At 43.9% G+C, this 18,261-nt stretch overlaps 1 protein-coding gene across 1 annotated transcript; it reads right to left on the bottom strand.

Moving 5' to 3' along the window:
* Positions 1-1,407: 1,407 nt before the first annotated feature.
* On the bottom strand, positions 1,408-17,503 carry LOC125447298 (ER lumen protein-retaining receptor 3). The gene is made up of 5 exons (XM_048521603.2): positions 17,312-17,503; positions 11,177-11,277; positions 6,960-7,118; positions 5,284-5,536; positions 1,408-4,925 (listed from the first exon to the last, which is right to left on the bottom strand). Exons 1-5 carry the CDS (start codon positions 17,400-17,402, stop codon positions 4,885-4,887), a joined length of 645 nt encoding a protein of 214 aa, XP_048377560.1. The 5' UTR covers positions 17,403-17,503; the 3' UTR covers positions 1,408-4,884.
* Between the last annotated feature and the right edge of the window lie 758 nt (positions 17,504-18,261).

Below are 18,261 nucleotides of genomic sequence, written 5' to 3'. Positions count from 1 at the left end.
CAGTCTGAACAGATCTTGTAGTTCTTCCTTGTATGTGAAAGATTTCACCTTGTGAAGTTGTACCTAGTGTCAGTCTTATTAATGTGCTATTTTGATACTGTACTGGTTTTCTTGTATTTTGTAATTCCAGTAATAAAAGAGTTATTTACCAAAGAAATGGCTGCACTTTTTGATAGTGGCCTGTCTCCATCTGTACTTTTACACTCAATACAGTTTGGGTACAAAAGTAGGTGAGCAGATTATGCTAAGAATTACAAAGAAAAAGTGAAAAAATGCTATCCAGCTAAGTTTCTGCTCAGTGATGACAACACCCTTCAGTTGGTAAAAGATTTAGTGAAAGTAACACTTCTGAATGGCTTTTCGGGGAACAGGCAGAGGAGAATGGTAGGAAGGGGTTGAGAAGTCTGGATTCATCTTGACCTCTCCAAAATTTGGCTGTCATGAGGAACCAGCTGTTACCAGCAACAGATGTCTCCAAATCAAACCCTCTTGAATGATGATGGGGATCTGGTGGGAGCACCAGAAAGTCTCAGAGACATCCCATATTCATCAACATTTGCTTGAAGACTGCAAAATATTTTTCATCTGATTTTCAAGTAGTTCAGCCACTTCTGCCCTTCCATGACTGAGGCTTCACTGAGAGGTTTGTAATCTGCATTTAATTCCTGAAGTGAACGAGGTTTAAAGAATTACTTAGATGCCTGGATAGGAAGCCAGATATTTAAATTTTCTGCAAACAGTAAGCCAAGAAATCAAAATATAAAATTACTGAGCAACTGACATTTCAGTGAGTGGGCAGATCTAGAGTTTTGTCAGTATGAGAGCATTGACTTGGGGCCTAAGGAAAATAAAACAGGGGACTTAAAGCTGAAAAGATGCAGCCATGCAAATCATTAAACTGTCATTTAAACAGGTGCAGACAAGTCAAAAGAACTGGCCTTTCCCGAGGAGACTGTACAAAGGGTAGAAATTGTCTCTGCTACACAAAGACTACACTTGGAGAATTTAGCTGTTCTGGGTACAATCTTATCACAAGACAATTAGTGATTCCAATGGAAGCTGCAGTCTTAAAGTTTTCATAAACTGCATGTTGTTACTGGATGAATTGGCAATTTGCTCCATGTTGCTAAAGACCAAGCTGAAAGCGGGCTCCTAGACTACGTCAACCTGAAGCTAGAGGTTGTAACTGGGGCAATAATCCATAAATACCAGCATGACTCCATATTCATTCTACCTGCCATGGATGTTTGGGAAGTATGCAGAAGGTTGATAATTACGCCATTTGGCTGTGCACCTTTGGGTCTGCAGGTCCTTGGGATGAAGAGATAGTGTTGGAAGTGCCACTGATGGAATTGGACTGAGAATGACAAATTCAGCTTGCATGTTATAAATGACATGAAGACGTAGTGCTGATTAAAGTCCTTTATTACAGACACTTGATAAATTTATGCCAAATGCAAAGTGTACATAAAATAAATCAGAACACAGAAGCATTATTGAAGCTCAGTGAGGAATGAGACTTAATCCCAGAATTAGTGTGAAACAATTCATGGTCGGCTGGTAAAGTCGGGAGTTGCAGTGACACAGTTGTAATGTCATTAGATTATCAGAGGCTGAGGACAGATTAGATTACAGGAGTTCAAATCCTGCTCTAGCATTGAAATTAAATTCTGGAATTGAAAGCACATATCTGTAATGTTGACGTGAAACCACTTTTTTAAAAATTTAAATTATCTACTAATAAATCTTTTAGGCAAGAAAATCTAACATCCTTACCTGGTCTGGCCTACATGTGGCTCTAGGTCTAAAGAGAACAGTAATGGAATAAACTGCTAGTCAGCATCTTGGCACCTGAAATGATAACAGTACACCCAACCAACCTTGCAAGGTCCTCCTCACTGACACCTGGGCATGCTCCAGAAGTTCGAGAACTTGCCCATCCTGAGCTGGAAGTGCTGAGTGGATCTGCTTGGCCCCCTCCAGTCCCTAGCATCACAGTCTTCAGCTGACTCCATTCACTCCAGATATCAAAAAAAAAAGGGTTGAAGATAACTGGATTCTGCAAAGACAGTGGCCCCTGACGATATTCCAGGATTAGCATATTCCTGGTAATTGTGGTCCAAGTCTTGCCACACATTTAGGCAAGCAGTTCCAGTACAGTTACACCACTGACATCTACCAAGCTCCTGCCCACTCCTCCTGTTTAGTCTTTGGACAAAGATTGTAAAGAAGTGAGCTGAGGGAAGAGTGCCCTTGACATCAACAAGCATTTAATCAAATATAGCATCAAGGATTCAAGCAAGACAAGAAAAATGGAAGTGGAGAAATCTCTAGAAACCACACAAGTTGCAAGCAACAATCATCTCCAAACAGAAAGAATCTAATTATTACACTCAATGGTGGTATTATCACTGATTTTTCCCACTCTCAAAGTTATGGAGATTGACATTGACAGAAACTGAACTGGCTCAGCCATATAGGTATTGTGGTTACAACAGCAGGGCAGCAGCTAGGAATTCTATGATAAATAGTTCACAAACATAATTTCCAAGCCTAAAAAGGAAAGCTTGGAATATGCAACTCCAGCAACACTCAAAGCTCTAACTATCCCAGATGAAGCAGCTGCTTGATTGGAACCTCATCCATCACCATTGCACAGTAGCAGCAGCGTGTACCATCTGCAAGATGCAATCCAGTTACAAACCAAGGCTCCTTCCAAACGCACAACCACTGCACATTCCCCTCCAAGCCATGTACACCTTCCTGACTTGGAGATACTTTGTCTTTCTTACAAAATGACTAGACCAAAATCCTGGAACTCACTCCCATACAAGAGTGTGGATGTTCCTACAACACCTCCCGCACTGCACACCCTAAAGACTGTAGCAATTCAAGGCAGCTAACCACCACTTTCTCCTGTACAATGAAGGACGGGCAATAAACATTCACCAAGACAGCGACACTGACATTCCTTAAACAAGTTAAGAGACAATACTTTGGTGTTAGGAGGTGGAATGGGATCAGGTTTCCTCCATTCCTAATTTGAAAATATACTTTCTGCAAAACAAAGGCAACTAAACCATAAAAGCTGTCACAAGAAGGAACAAAAAAATTCTGTTTTAGTTATATTTAGAAGTCTGAACTGCCCATAATAATTAACACAATGCACAGACTGAAGACACCTTCGTTAAAATCGTACTTTGTGCTTAAGCCGCATTACAAATGTTTTTTTTGGGGGGGGGTGTGTGGGGGCAGGAAGAATGGAAAACAGATGTGTGGGGGCATGCCCACCCCAGTACTCACAGGATAGAAGATCAGATCCTTCCACAAGCCTGCCAATGGCACGGGATCCTAATTCCATCTTCATTCACCCTCAACTCACTCTAACCTATTCCCTCCCACCCCCCCCCCCCCAACCTAATCTACCTCCCATGTTTTCTTTCCTGGCCTATCCTAACTCCCTCCAACACTTCTCTCCCAATTCATCCTTTCAATCCTTCCAACTCAGGCTTTTCCTCTCAGGCTTCCTCCAACTCACACTCATTCATCTTTCAACTCATCCCCTCACAATCTCTTCCTAATCCTTCCACCCACTACCATATTCTCCATTCCTCTCCTCCAGTCTGATCTTTCACACAGGCCACTTTGGTCAGCTCAGAAGGTAATAACTGTTGGACCTTGTGGATATCCATGATAACCCAAACATCCTGATCCTGGCATGTGAGTGAGTACGTCAGGGTTTGTTGACATTTTTATTGAGACATTGGGACATATTTGGTCCAAAGTTGTGCAGGTTAGATGGATTGGCCATGCTAAATTGCCTGTAGTGTTCAGGGATATGTAGATTTGGGGGGATGGATGTTCTGATGATCGGCGTGGACTTGTTGGGCCGAAGGGCTTGTTTTCACACTGTAGGGATTCTATGATTAAAGACAGGAGCTCTGTGAACTAGAATCAGAGGGGCTAAGAGAGCAGGATGTTAAGGTACAAAGAGTATTACTGCCTGGTTTGGCCTACGTGACTCCAGACCCACAGCAAGTGGTTGACTCAACTGTCCTCTGGACAATTAGGGTGGGCTATAAAGGCTGTCTAGCCAGCGACACCCTCATTCTGTAAATGAATAAAGGATTAGACCATTTGGCCCAACGAGTTTGCTGTGGCATTTCTCAATCTCATTCTCTTGCTTTCTCCCTATATCCTTTGATCACCAACTTATCAAGAAGGAAGGTCAGTCTGAGCCAGGAATGCACAGTCTCTTGCTGATCCCTAGCGTGTGCAACTTTACAGAGGCAGAGGCAGTGTCGAACGTTGGAAGAGCTGTAGACCACTCAGCCCCTTGCGCCTGTTCCACCATTCAATGAGATCATGATGGCAGGTTACAGGAGGGTTACGAGCTCCTTGGTGACTGGTGTCAGATTTAACATTGGAGAGCAATTGTTACAGATGCTGTCTTTGGTGAAAGTTTTAACCAGAGGAACGCAGCAAAAAAAGTGAAACCCGAAAGATTATTTAACCAATAAACTGGAATTTAATTGACCAGGGGAAGAAAATGGCCTTGGAGCAAAGTGGGGAGGAAAGATGGGTTTAGAATTGAAAGGGTGGGGCTAATGGGGAGGAGAGGGGAGGGTGATGGGTGGAGGGGGTGAGGAGAGGGGAGGGTGATGGGTGGAGGGGGTGAGGAGATGGGGAAGCAGGGGTAATGTGGAGGACAGACGTGAAGGAGGGATTGGGAGGGGGAGGACGGAGAGTTGGGGTCAGTACTAACACCTCTATTATGTCAATAGTTCTTGTGATATTCAAATTTAGTTCCAGTAAAAGCTTGTTGTTCATCTTTGAGTTGTACACTGTGTACTTGTGGGATATGTTGGGTTGCTAGGCGTTGTCTCAGACAGGTAACGGGAGGCTCAGGTTCTTTCCTTTCAAGACTGAGGAGAAGAAAAAGATCAAACATTTCAGCAGGAGCAGCGAATCCAGATCCAAATCCGAAGACCCATGAAACCCCAGCCTTTGCTCCCATCATCTATGAGAGCGATGGCTGCCCCTACCCGAGAAGAGGTAGTTTCTCAGAGCTCCCAGCAGGGAGGACAGTTTCTCGGAGTCCTGTGACAAGGACGGTGACTTCAAGAAGCCCCATTGCAGGTGGATGGGTTTCATGGAACACCCATGGCTGAGCAAAAAGTTTCTGAGAGCCCGGTAGCTGGGTAGGCAGTTCCTAGAAGACCCATGCAAGGGGAAGTAATTTCTCAGAACCCCAGGCCAGGGGGAGCTGTATCTCGGTCTTACCTTTCGTGACGTAAAGGTAGAAGAAGTCACAATAAAAGATGGTCTGCACAACGCCAGCCACAACAGCAATCTGATCAAAGAAGCCTTCCGTGTGGTACCGCCAAATCCAATTGGCCAGGTACAGCGCCCGGTAAAGCCCCAGGAAGAAGAGGTAATGGGTGGTGATTGTCTCAGCTTCCCCAGTTTTAGTGATCATAAAGAGCTGGGGCAAAATCGCAACGGATTCCAGATAAATAGAGAAGGTCCAAAGAATCTGGGACAGACAGAAAGAGAAAGTGTGCAGTCAACAAATTTTGTTTTAAGTACATGATCAGAAACTACAAAGTGGGAGGTGACAGATTGTCGTGGATCTTTTGAACCTGGAGATGAAGACGGCAAGGGGACAAGGCGAGGGCCGGCGAGGGTGGTGAGCCAGAGTGGTAAGGGGACATAAAGGGGTTAAGGTGTGCGAGTGTTGGGTGAAGACGGGGACACAGTTGGGTGAGGCAGAGAGGGAGGGGAACAGATCAGAGTGGGAGGGATGGAAATGGAGAAACTTTGAAGGGAGTTCTGGAACTGCAAGGAATAGTAAAGGAGTTGAAGCAACCTAATGGTGGGTAGTAGAGGGAGGATCAACATGAAGTGGGTCAAATGAAAGTGACAAGAACAGTAATTGCTGGAGAAACCCAGCAGATTTGCCAGCATCTCTGCAGAGAACAACAGAATTAATGTTTTGAGTCCAGCGACCATTCTTCAGAACCGGAGTTGAAATGTTCTTTCTGTTATTTCTCCCCAGAAGCTGCCAGACCTGCTGAGTTTCTCCAGCAATTTCTGTTTTTGTTTCAGGTTTCCAGAATCTGCAGTTCTTTGTTTTATTCAAATCAAGGTGAATTTGGAGGTTGTAGGGTAGTTAGGCCTGGAGAGATCTAAATGAGGATTTTAAATCCGATGCACTGGGGCAGAGTTGTGGTAGATGGATTGACACAGCAAGAATAAAGATGAATCTGAAAATGACTGCAGCATCAGGGAGACCTCAACCTCAGAGAAAAGTGAAGCATTGGGAGATTCGGCAGTCAACAGCAAGAAAGTGGGGCTGTCAGAGTAGGAGGGAGTTAGTCACATAATAAAACAGCCTGAACCCTGTAAGACAACAAGGCGCTATACTTGGAGGATGGACAAGACCAAGGCGGGATGAGCCTGGAGATATCGATGTGGGGTTCTAAAGATGAGGCTGACATGAGCTGGGGGTAGGGCTAGGAACAGTTAATGTACAGACCTCAAACTGAGTGTTGAAAAATGGGCAATGGAGTCAGCAAGGCAAACAGTATACTCCCACCCCACCACCACCACTAAGCTCCCAAGTTCATATCTCAAAAAATAACATGATCCAGGCCCAGGTGGGAGCGCGATCAAATGCCCATGTATCTCCAACTTTGTTTTTATGGCTGCAGGTTCTAATAGTAAGCCCAGGACTAAGCTCCCAGTGAACCATGAGTGAACCTGGAGTAAGGCTGGAGACAGCCCTATTCCCTGCTCCCCACAACCAGCCTCGATCCTAACGTCAATGCCGATGTATTGAAGACCAATGCCCAGTTACCAGATGATGATGCAAACCACTGGCTTCAGTTCTCAGAATCGATATCAGGCTCTGGATATAGCTAACACAGACTAAAAGAATCATTACAAACCAGTCTTACCTCTAATGGAGCATGGTCATGGTTGACAAGGAAGGAGAGACCAGCGACAGGGACCAAGATAAACTCCACACGGAATGTGTCATTCTCCCGATCAAAGGTGGAGCTGTATTTGATGTAGATCAGGTAAACGGTCACATAGATACACAGCAGAAATATGATCTGGAAAAAAGTTCAAACCAAATAAACACAAGGGGAATGAAGAGTGGTGCCTGCCAGTGAGCTGTGGCTGGCTTTAGTCAAGTGATAAATTCCTGATCGACAGTGTTGTATTTTTGACCAATGTCTTGGTGTCTTTTCTGTCTTGCCTTCTCCAGAAAAGCAGAGCTTTTCGTAGTTGTTCTATCATGGTGATTACTCACACTCTTGCCAGCAGAACCAGCCCCAACTTAAGGGGCATTGCAATCTTCAAGCTGTCTCTCAACAAACACACAACTCATCAACTGTTGAATTTACATTTCATCAGCTTCCCTGAGAACCGACTCCACAATAAAAGCCACAATCTTTCAAAAACTCATCTGATGCAGGGATCAGGACTCATTTCAACAACTGGGAGTTCAGGCTGGCAGCATAAACCCAGGAATGACAGGATACCAGCATAACGGTGGTGCTGGGAAAGATAATGAGATCATAATGGGGGTCAGTGGAAAATTTTGGAGTGATAAATGAAAACCCACGTGGATTTATTAAACATGAATTATGCCTGACAAGTGAGCTCTTCAATTAAATGATGAGTAAGTTATGTTTATATGGCATCTTTAACAGGGTCAAATAACATCTGAAGTTGAGCTGCAGATGAAAGCAGCACATTGAGGGCCAATGAAAGGATCAATGTTATTTAGGGAAGGGGAGGTGGCCCCTATTCCCAACCTGTGGTGAGGGGGCGGCCCGGACAATCACAGGGTGATCCCTACTCCCACTAACTGCAGCAATGTGCTTACAAACTGCGCCGTGTTATGCCTGGGTCATGCTGAATGGTAATGTGTTTTTTGTTTAAAGTACACATAATAATTTACATGGTTTTCAGACAAAGGTTGAAAGAAAGCAAGACCAAGTTTCTGTACCAACCAAAAATGATGGTTTTATTATGAGTAATTAGACTATACCTACAGGTAATGTTATTGAGTTATGCAGCGCTGAAACAGGCCTTTCGCCCACCATGTCAATGCTGACCAAAAAGCACCAAACTATACTATCCCATTCACCAGCCCTTGATGCAAACCACTGGCATAAAACACCACTAAATAAAACTTACAAACTCTCCTTTATACACACACAGGCAAACAAATACGGAAAATAGATTTTTTTGTGACTGGAAAGTCAGATCAGGGCTCTGTGCTTTCCAGTTCCAATGTTAATGTGATCTTTCATATTGGCATGAGCATTGATCCTTTTATTGGTCCTTAATATCCTGCCTTTACCGGCAGCTCAACTTCAGATGTTTTTGACCCTGTTAAAAGATGCATTTAAATGTAACTTGCTCATTATTTAATTGAAAAACTCATTTGTCAGACATAAGGCATGTTTAATAAATCCATGGTGCAGAGCTAGATGGACACAGCAGGCCAAGCAGCATCAGTGGAGCAGGAAGGCTGACATTTCGGGCCTAGACCCTTCTTCAGAAATGGGGGAGGGGAAGGGGGTTCTGAAATAAATAGGGAGGGGGAGGCAGATAGGAGAAGGATAGAGGAGAAGATAGGTGAAATAGGAGACAGACAGGGCAAAGAGGCAGGGATGGAGCCAGTCAAGGTGAGTGTAGATAGGGAGTTAGGGAGGGGATAGGTGAGTCCAGGGAGGACGAACAGGTCAATGGGGCAGGATGAGGCTAGGTAGGAGATGGGGTAGGGCTTGAGGTGGGAGGAGGGGATAGGTGGGAGGAAGGACAGGTCAGGGAGGCGGGGACAAGCTCGGCTGGTTTTGGGATGTGGTGGGGGGGCTAGATTTTGAAGCTTGTGAAGTTCACTTCGATACAGATGAGGGTGGGGAGGGAAAAATGTCTTTGGTGGTGAAGTTGGATTGCAGATGGCGGAAGTATTGGACTTCAATCCAACATCCTCCGACACTTCCGCCATCTGCAATCCAACCCCACCAAAGACATTTTTCCCTCTCTACCCTTATCTGTTTTTCGGAAGGACCACTCTCTCCGTGACTCCCTTGTCCACTCCACACTCCCCTCCAGCCCCACCACACCCGGCACTTTTCCTTGCACCCTCAGCAAGTGCTACACCTGTCCCTACACCTCATCCCTCACCACCATCCCAGACCCCAAGAAGACTTTCCACATCAAGTTGATATTCACCTGCACATCTGCTAATGGGGTATACTGCATCCGCTGTACCCATTGTGTCCTCTACATCGGAGAAACCAAGTGGAGGTTTGGGGACCGCTTTGTAGAACAGCTGCTCGGTTTGCACTAAACAACTGCACATCCCAGTCGCGAACCATTTCAACTCCCCCTCCCATTCCTCAGACGACATGTTTATCCTGGGCCTCCTGCAGTGCCAAAACAATGCTACCCAAAGGTTGCAGGAACAGGAACTCATATTCCGCTTGGGAACCCTGCAGCCCAACATGGATCAATGTGGACTTCACAAGCTTCAAAATCTCCCCTTCCCTCACCACATCCCAAAACCAGACCAGTTTGTCCCGCCTCCCTAACCTGTCCTTCTTCCCACCTATCCCCTCCTCCCACCTCAAGCACCACCCCCATCTCCTACCTAGCCTCATCCCACCCCCTCTCTGCCCTCCCTGGACTGACCTATCCCCTCCTTAACTCCCCATCTACACTCACCTTTACTGGCTCCTCTCCACCTATTTTATCCTCTATCCATCTTTTATCCGCCTTCCCCTCTCTCCCTATTTACTTCAGAATCCCCTTCCCCTCCCCCATTTCTGAAGAAGGGTCTAGGCCCGAAACGTCAGCCTCCCTGCTCCTCTGATGCTGCTTGGCTTCCTATGTTCATCCAGCTCTACACCTTGCTATCTCAGATTCTCCAGCATCTGCAGTTCCTACTATTTCTTTAATAAACCCATGCCGGTTTTCATTTATTTCTGAAAAGTTTTCCAATATCACCACCCCCATTATTCATATTTTTCATATTGGCCAGATTCCTTGTTTTTCAGATGCCTCTCTCAAGAAGCTTCCACTGGTTTGTTAAATGTACAGAACAATTGATTGGTCGGATAAACTCAAAAATCCAAACATGGAAAGTAGGGAGTGAGTTTTAACAGCACAGTTAAAGGGAAGAGAGATAACACCCAAAGATACAGAACTGTTCACCATATTGGATAATGGAAACCAGGAGGAGGAGAAGTTTAGTGGGAATGAGATTGAAGGAACCAGGCAGTGGATCACATGGAAAAGTCAAATCAATGAGAGAATAGTGGGAGAAAGGAGAGAACTTACTGAAAACATGAATTCAGGGCTAGAGCTAGAGAGGAAAGTGGCAAAAGAAGTTGAACAAATCTGTTTCAATCTTGTGACAAGTAAAGCCATGGGTTTTTAATGCATGCTGCAGGAGAGGAGGTAGCAAAAAGGACTGAAGCCAGTTTATAGTGAAGAATAAGGAGGAGGGAATTATCTCGGAATTCCAGCAAAGGCCCAGAATCAAAACCACAGAGAAGACAGCAGCAAGACAAGCAATGGGCCATGACTGGAATCAAAACCTGATGTGGAGACAGCTGGCAGCCAGAGGGCAGAACTAGATGTATTACTCCAAGTAAAGCCTGTAGTGTTTCAGACATGTTTGGCTTAAGTCATTGAGATCTACAGAACTGCAAAAGGCCTTTCAGTCTATCAAGTCAGTCACAGTCAAAAATAACCACCAACTATTTAAATCCTATATTCCAGTACTTGGCCAATAGCCTTAAATGCTTTAGCACTGCAGCTGCACATCTAAATAAATTTGAAATGTTATGAGCGTTTCTGTCTCTATCATCTTTACAGGTTGTGGAAATCCAGATTCCCACCACTCAGTGAAAAAAATTCCTCACATCCCCTCTAAACCTTCTGCTCCCTTAAGTCTAAACCCCCAGTCACTGATGCCCCCAACAGGGGGTGGGTTTCTTCCTGTCCACCCTATCTATGCCCCTCATAATTTTATACATTTCAATCATGTCCCCTCTCAATCTCCTCTTTTCTAAGGAAAACAACCCCATGAACAGAATTGACCAGTTTATTCTTCAGTAGGAATCCTATTTCTGCTGATCCAACTTCTTACCTTCATGGTGGTGTTGTACACTGAGATAAACGTGGTGAATAAATCCAGGTAACGTGTCGTAAACACGAGAGCAAAGAGAAGCTGACTCTTCCCAGAAATACCTATCAAAGTAAATTACATGGTTAACAATGAGTGTATAAAAGAAAATCCAGCACCAGAGAGCCCCAAGCTCTCCTTCTATCCTCCTCTCTTGCTAACCAGCTAATCTCACTCCTTAGGATCCTCTCACTTAGTCCCTACCATTCCAGAGAGATTAGCCTCCATCTCCCCTGCTTCCTTCCTTTCTCTCCCTCTACTTCCCCATCCCTTCTCTTCTGCAATATAGTAATATAAAACAATAGGCTTGAATGTGTAACAAAGTAAATTAAAGTCTTTGTCAGCACAGGAAGCGATACAACATCACATGATCTAGCTCTCTCATACAGCCTTGTGGCAAGATGAAGCCACAGCAAGGCAGTTCTTGGACAAAGTTAATGTTTTCCTTGGCCAACTCTGTAAATATTCTCTAGCATCAGCATAACAGCAAAAATGTTATATGATGGCAACAAGTAAAAGAACAAGATTGATAATGGCAGACCTTTATCCAAAAGCTTTAGCAGGTCACATGGTCCAACGAAGCAGATGCAAGGCTGAATTGGTGAATATTTGCCAAGCATCTCACTGCAAAACCAAATGAGTCAGTACACTATTGCACGTATTGGGGGGCTGTGCAGACAACACTCTATTCATGCATGGGATTGAATAAGAAAAAGTTAAATACAAGAAAATAATAAAAACAATATCTATAGGAAAAAATCCATTACTGAACAGGCTGAATTTGACAAACAGACCTTGTGACAAAGGGAAAATGTTGAAACTTTGATCAATGATTTGTGCAGACAAGCAGAGAACCATGAATGTAGTAGCTTAAGAGATAAACTAATCAGGAACAGAATTTTCATTGGAAAGGAACCAAAATTATTCAGTGATTTGGGATGATAGATAAGACCATAGCCCAAAAATGACTGACTTGGTGGAAAGATATTAATTTCAAAGCAGTGAGGTGGCTGAGAAGCAGAGGAGGTAGGAAGAGGGGAATCCATTAGGCTCCTCAATTTACTGGTATAATAAAACACGATCCTTAGCTACTACACAAGAGTTGTGAGAAGCTTGCAGGTTATGTTTTCGGTCTCCATTTGAAGGTAGACAGAGTCCACAAATCCTTCGCGAAGCTTTTCAATTTTAAAAATACTGAAACGATTCACATTCAGGATAATGAAGTTTGATGCAATAACAGAGTATATTTTGGGAGAGGAGAGCCTACAGCAGATATTTTGTCCCTGCAGCAAGGCCTAAACAAGGAGATGGAGGTTTTGTTCAAGAGGTGGAACCAACCAGAGACTGAATGGAATCATAGGTGCACAGAAATCTGACAAAGAACGTGTTCAGCTGGGAGAGAAAAGTGTCCAAAGATGACCAGCACAATCCCAAGGTGATATAATCCCATTTTCAGAAAATATACAAACAGAGGAAACACTTCAGCGTCCTCCTCATTGATTTAGTGATTACAGATTGGTAATTCTGGGAGTTGAGCTTGAAGTGCTCAATGATGGTATTAGACACCTGGAATGTTGGAGAGAGTAGGAGGTTTCAAACAGGGCTGCAACTATCAGTGAGTGGAGTATGGCAGCTTGATTCGGAGTTTGAGTTAATCTTTTGCCCGAGAATCTAGCACTAATTGTTGCTAATATTTTGATAACATCAGCTGTTTAGAAGGCTCTAATTAAATTTAAGTTGAAAGTTAAGTATCTTTTAAAACAATCTCTCCTATGGGTTGGGGTGCTACAGCTTGGATAGTTAACTGGAGTTAACAATTAATATATGGTTTAAACTATTTCCTGAAACGGCTGAGGAGGAGAAACAAAAAAGCACGCACCAGCACTGTGTGGAGTGTGGCAGTTTGGTGAAGTGGAGGGGGCCAGGGAGATCCCAGACCCACCAACCCCACTCCCCTATTGTATTGTTTTCCTAACTGTTTTCATAGTTCAATGTGGCAGCAGCAGACTAAGTCCCAAGAACTGGGAGATTAAGGAATTAACTGAGAAGCATCAGCTATGAGTGGAAGTCAGAGAATAACAGAAGGAGATTACTAAGTCAAATGGAGTATCTTTAGTTAGAAAAGTTAACAAGCAAGACTAAATAAATTCAATTTTGTCACAGCAGGTGAGGCCAGCTTTGTGGAATGAGTTATGTGGGGATGTCATGGACCTTACTGGCAGTTTGACCACACATGCAGAAAGTGCTTTCAATTGCAGAAAAGTGAGCTGTGTGTTTCAGAGCTCTGATGGTGGCTGGAGACACTGTGGCACACCCATGAGGCCGAGAGATACATGTATTCATGTTTAAAGTTGCAGAAGACCAAAGGGCTGCTCTCTTATGACAGAGAAACCACTGGTTGTAGTTTAAACCAGAAGCTCTCTATGCTTCAGGAGGTGAGAAGTACAGTCCTTATGGTAACCCCAGCACATTTACAGAAGTGGTAGCACTGCAGGAAAAGGTAGTGGAGAGAAAATGGGAATGGGTGACCACCAGGCAGCAAAAGGAAATCAGGCAAGTAGTGCAGAAGACTTTTGGGAGTCCTTCTTACAAATTGTCATTCTGCTCTAGAAGTTAATGAGTGCACTGGTTTCACAAGAGACTGCAGACAGAACCAAGCTTCTGGCACAAGTGACCTGACTGTATAGAAGGGGAAGAACAAGAAAGCAACAGCAATTGTGATAGGGGGTTGACTAATTATACTGGCGAGTACTGAAATAAGATAATGGGCAAATGAATGCATGGTTGAACAGGAGGGAGGGGTTTGGACTCTGGATCACTGGGACCATTTTTTGGGGAAGATGGAACCTGTCCATGCAGGATAGTCTGCACCTGAATCAGAATGGGACTAACGTCCTTGCTGGTGGTTTACTGGTGCTGTTGGGAGGAGTGAAAACTTGATCATAGAATTATTGAGTCCCTAAAGTGTGGAAATAGGCCATTTAGCCCATCATTCCACACCGACCCTCTGAAAATTATCCCACCCAGACCCACGGTCCTCCCTCCTACCCTATCCCTGTAATCCTGCATTTCCCATGGCTAATCCATCCAGTGTTCACATCCCAAGACACTATGAGCAATTTAGCATGGAAAATCTACCTAGTTTTATCATCTTTGGACTGTCGGAGGAAACCCAAGCTGACACAGGGAGAATGTGGTAACTCCATAGAGACAATGGCCCAAGGCTGGAATTGAACCCAGGTCTGTGACGCTGTGCGGCAGCAGTACTAAACCACTGAGTTCGGCAAGGAAAATGGACAAAGGACACAGTTCGTACAATAGTGGCACAGCATACCTTAGAAAAGGAACCAAAGCAGAATTCAGCCATGTTGTAAGGAAAGGCTGGATGCCCTCTATTTTAAAACGCAGAGTATTATCAATAAGACAGGTGAGTTAAAGGTATGGATTCAAACATGAAACTACAACGGTGTCATCATAGAGACTTTGCTGAGGGGAGGACATGACTGGTAACTTTATATTTCAGGATACAGGATCTTCAGGCAGGAAAGGGGAGTGTGTAAAAGAGGTTAAGGAATCAGCTACTGCAGTTAGGAGGGACAAAATCCTGAAGGGTATTCAAATGAGGCTTTGTAGGTACAGCTTAGCAACAAAAAGGAGGCAGGCATAGTCTGGGGGTGTGTTTTAGACGACCCCCCAACTAAAACAGCCAGTAGGCAATAATGGAACAGAAATGTAGACAAATCATCTTGTGTGTAAGAGCAATTGTAATTATATTAGGGGATTTCAACTTCCCCTACATTAATTGGGGAGTAGAGGGTTTACAGGGGACAGATTTCTTGAAATGAAAGCTTTTATACCAACATGTAGATTGTTCTACAAAGGACAGTGCAGTGCCTAACCTAATACTGGGGCATGTAGCTAGACAAGTGATAGAGATGCCAGTTGGAAAGTACTTTGGTGATGGTGACTGCAGTACTATATGTTTTAAATTTCTTACAGAAAAGGAAAAAGATGGTCTGCAAAAAGAGTTTCAGATTGGTGGAAGACAGATTTTATTAGAATAAGAGATAATGGGAACTGCAGTTGCTGGAGAATCCAGGATAACAAAGTGTGGAGCTGGATGAACACAGCAGGCCAAGCAGCATCTTCTTTTGTGCTCCAAAGATGCTTTGTTATATTTTATTAAAATAAGGCAGGATCTGGTCAAAGTAGATTGGGAAGTTACTTCTGGGTAAATCTATAGCAGAACTGTGTTGTACTTTCAAAATAGAAAGTACAGGCCAACGTGTTTGCTTTTTTGGGATGAAATGTAGGACCAACAAGCTCAGAGAACACTGGATGTCTATGAATATTCCAAAGTGGATAAAAAGGAAAAGCATATAACTCGTACAAAGACAAAATCAATGGGATTCTTGGCAGTGTGGAGGAACAGAGGGATCTTGGTGTGCAGATACATAGATCCCTTAAAATGGCCACCCAAGTGGACAGGGTTGTTCAGAAAGCATATGGTGTTTTGGCTTTCATTAACAGGGGAATTGAGTTTAAGAGTCGTGAGATCTTGTTGCAGCTCTATAAAACTTTGGTTAGACCGCACTTGGAATACTGCATCCAGTTCTGGTCGCCCTATTATAGGAAAGACGTGGATGCTTTGGAGATAGTTCAGAGGAGGTTTACTAGGATGCTGCCTGGACTGGAGGGCTTATCTTATGAAGAGAGGTTGACTGAGCTCGGACTCTTTTCATTGGAGAAGAGGAGGAGGAGAGGGACCTAATTGAGGTATACAAGATAATGAGAGGCATAGATAGAGTTGATAGCCAGAGACTATTTCCCAGGGCAGAAATGGCTAACACGAGGAGTCATAGTTTTAAGCTGGTTGGAGGAAAGTATAGAGAGGATGTCAGAGGCGGGTTCTTTACACAGAGTTGTGAGAGCATGGAATGCGTTGCCAACAGCAGTTGTGGAAGCAAGGTCATTGGGGACATTTAAGAGACTGCTGGACATGCATATGGTCACAGAAATTTGAGGGTGCATACATGAGGATCAATGGTCGGCACAACCTCGTGCGCTGAAGGGCCTGTTCTGTGCTGTACTGTTCTATTTTCTATGTAGTGGACTATAAAATGTGCACAGAGGAACATAAGAAAGCAATTAGGAGAGCAAAGAGGAAATTTGATAAAACACTGGTGAGTAAAATTAGAGAGAATCTCAAGACAATGTTTGATATATCCAATGGGAAAGGAATCTGGAGAATGCTGCCTGGGAAGGTAGTTGAGGCTTTAAGAGTACTTAGATGTGTACGTGGAAGTGTCATGACATTCAAGAGTATTGGCCAAGTGCTGGGAAGTTGGACTAGTGTAGATTTAGTCCTTTCTTTGTTGATGCAAACTCTTCTAGACTGTACAATTGCATGATTCCATGCATAATCATATCTTGGAAACACTGCAAAAGACAATATCCTGCTGTATTACTGGGTTCCCTTCATCATCTGGAGACAGGGCAACTGAAGGAATTGACAGATTTCCATTCCTAAAGGCATCAATGAACCAAATGGATTTCTACAGCATTCGAGTTTATATTCCAGACTTATTCATTTAAATTCGGACTCAAATTTTACCAGCTGCAATAGTGGAATTTGAATACATATTCCCTGCTAACAACCTGAAGTGCCTGGATCAAGTGACATTAGTACTAATCTTTTCTCGCTCTCTTTCTGTCGATCCCAGTTTTTCATTCTCTTGTCTCCACATTATGCCTTTACTCTTCTTTATGCCCTTGTTTCTTATCCCCATCTCTCTGTCGTATTCTTCCCTTTCTCTCATTCCTCACTGTCACCCACCCCAACGTCTCGTCACCTTCCCTTTCTGCTACCCCCTTTTTCTCCTCCCTTTCTTTGCTCCTGCCCATGTACCCACTATCTCTCATCATCCTCTTTTTCTCATTTTCTCACCTACCCCTGCATGACCCTCACTTTCTCTCCTGCACCTATCACCCCTCTCTCTTTTACTCCCCCCGTGTCCCCATCTATTTCTCTCCTCTCGACCCCACCCCGTATCCCCCTCTCTTTCTCTCCTACCACTCTGCGATGTTTCTCTCACTCACCAGCGCAGGATTTGGATTTCCACATTTTCGCCAGAAGGATGAGAATGGCCAGTAAGTGGGACAGATCCCCGGACAGTCTGAACACATTCATCTTTCGCCGATTCCCAACTTTGCAAACTGCCCAAGTCAGCACCAACTTTCCAGGCAGCACTTCAGCTCAGGCTCGGTGACGTGGCTGCAGTTTGCAGCCTGTCCGTTAAAGGGAACTGTTGTCAGCCGACACAAAACCCATTAAAGGCATCAGCTCAACAAACAGGACTGTATTAAAAAGTGCAGTTTAAAAAAGTGTATCAAAATGGAAAGAGAGAGAGAGAGCGACTGGTGAAGGAGATCCCGAAACATGGCCAGGCACTGCAGATTCCATCATCTCAAAGTACCTTAAATTCCTTTCAATATTCACAGGCTAAAAAAAATCCAAGACGTTACTTAATTCTGTTATATACAGAGGCTGTCGTACTCCATTATAAACATGGAAACTTATATTGACAGTAATAGAACATAGAACATTACAGCACAGTACAGGCCCTTCGGCCCTCGATGTTGTGCCGACCTGTCATACCGATCTCATGCCCATCTTACCTGCACTATTCCATGTACGTCCATATGCTTATCCAATGATGACTTAAATGTACCTAAAGTTGGTGAATCTACTACCGTTGCAGGCAAAGCGTTCCATTCCCTTACTACTCTCTGAGTAAAGAAACCACCTCTGACATCTGTCCTATATCTTTCACCCCTCAATTTAAAGCTAAGCCCCCTCGTGCTCACCGTCACCATCCTAGGAAAAAGGCTCTCCCTATCCACCCTATCTAACCCTCTGATTATTTTATATGTTTCAATTAAGTCACCTCTCAATCTTCTCTCTAATGAAAACAGCCTCAAGTCCCTCAGCCTTTCCTTGTAAGACCTTCCGTCCATACCAGGCAACATCCTAGTAAATCTCCTCTGCA

The sequence above is a fragment of the Stegostoma tigrinum genome, chromosome 38 (assembly GCF_030684315.1).
Source record: "Stegostoma tigrinum isolate sSteTig4 chromosome 38, sSteTig4.hap1, whole genome shotgun sequence".
Lineage (NCBI taxonomy): Eukaryota > Metazoa > Chordata > Chondrichthyes > Orectolobiformes > Stegostomatidae > Stegostoma > Stegostoma tigrinum.
Note: the sequence above shows the minus strand (reverse complement) of the source record. Positions and strands in the feature narration are given on the sequence as shown.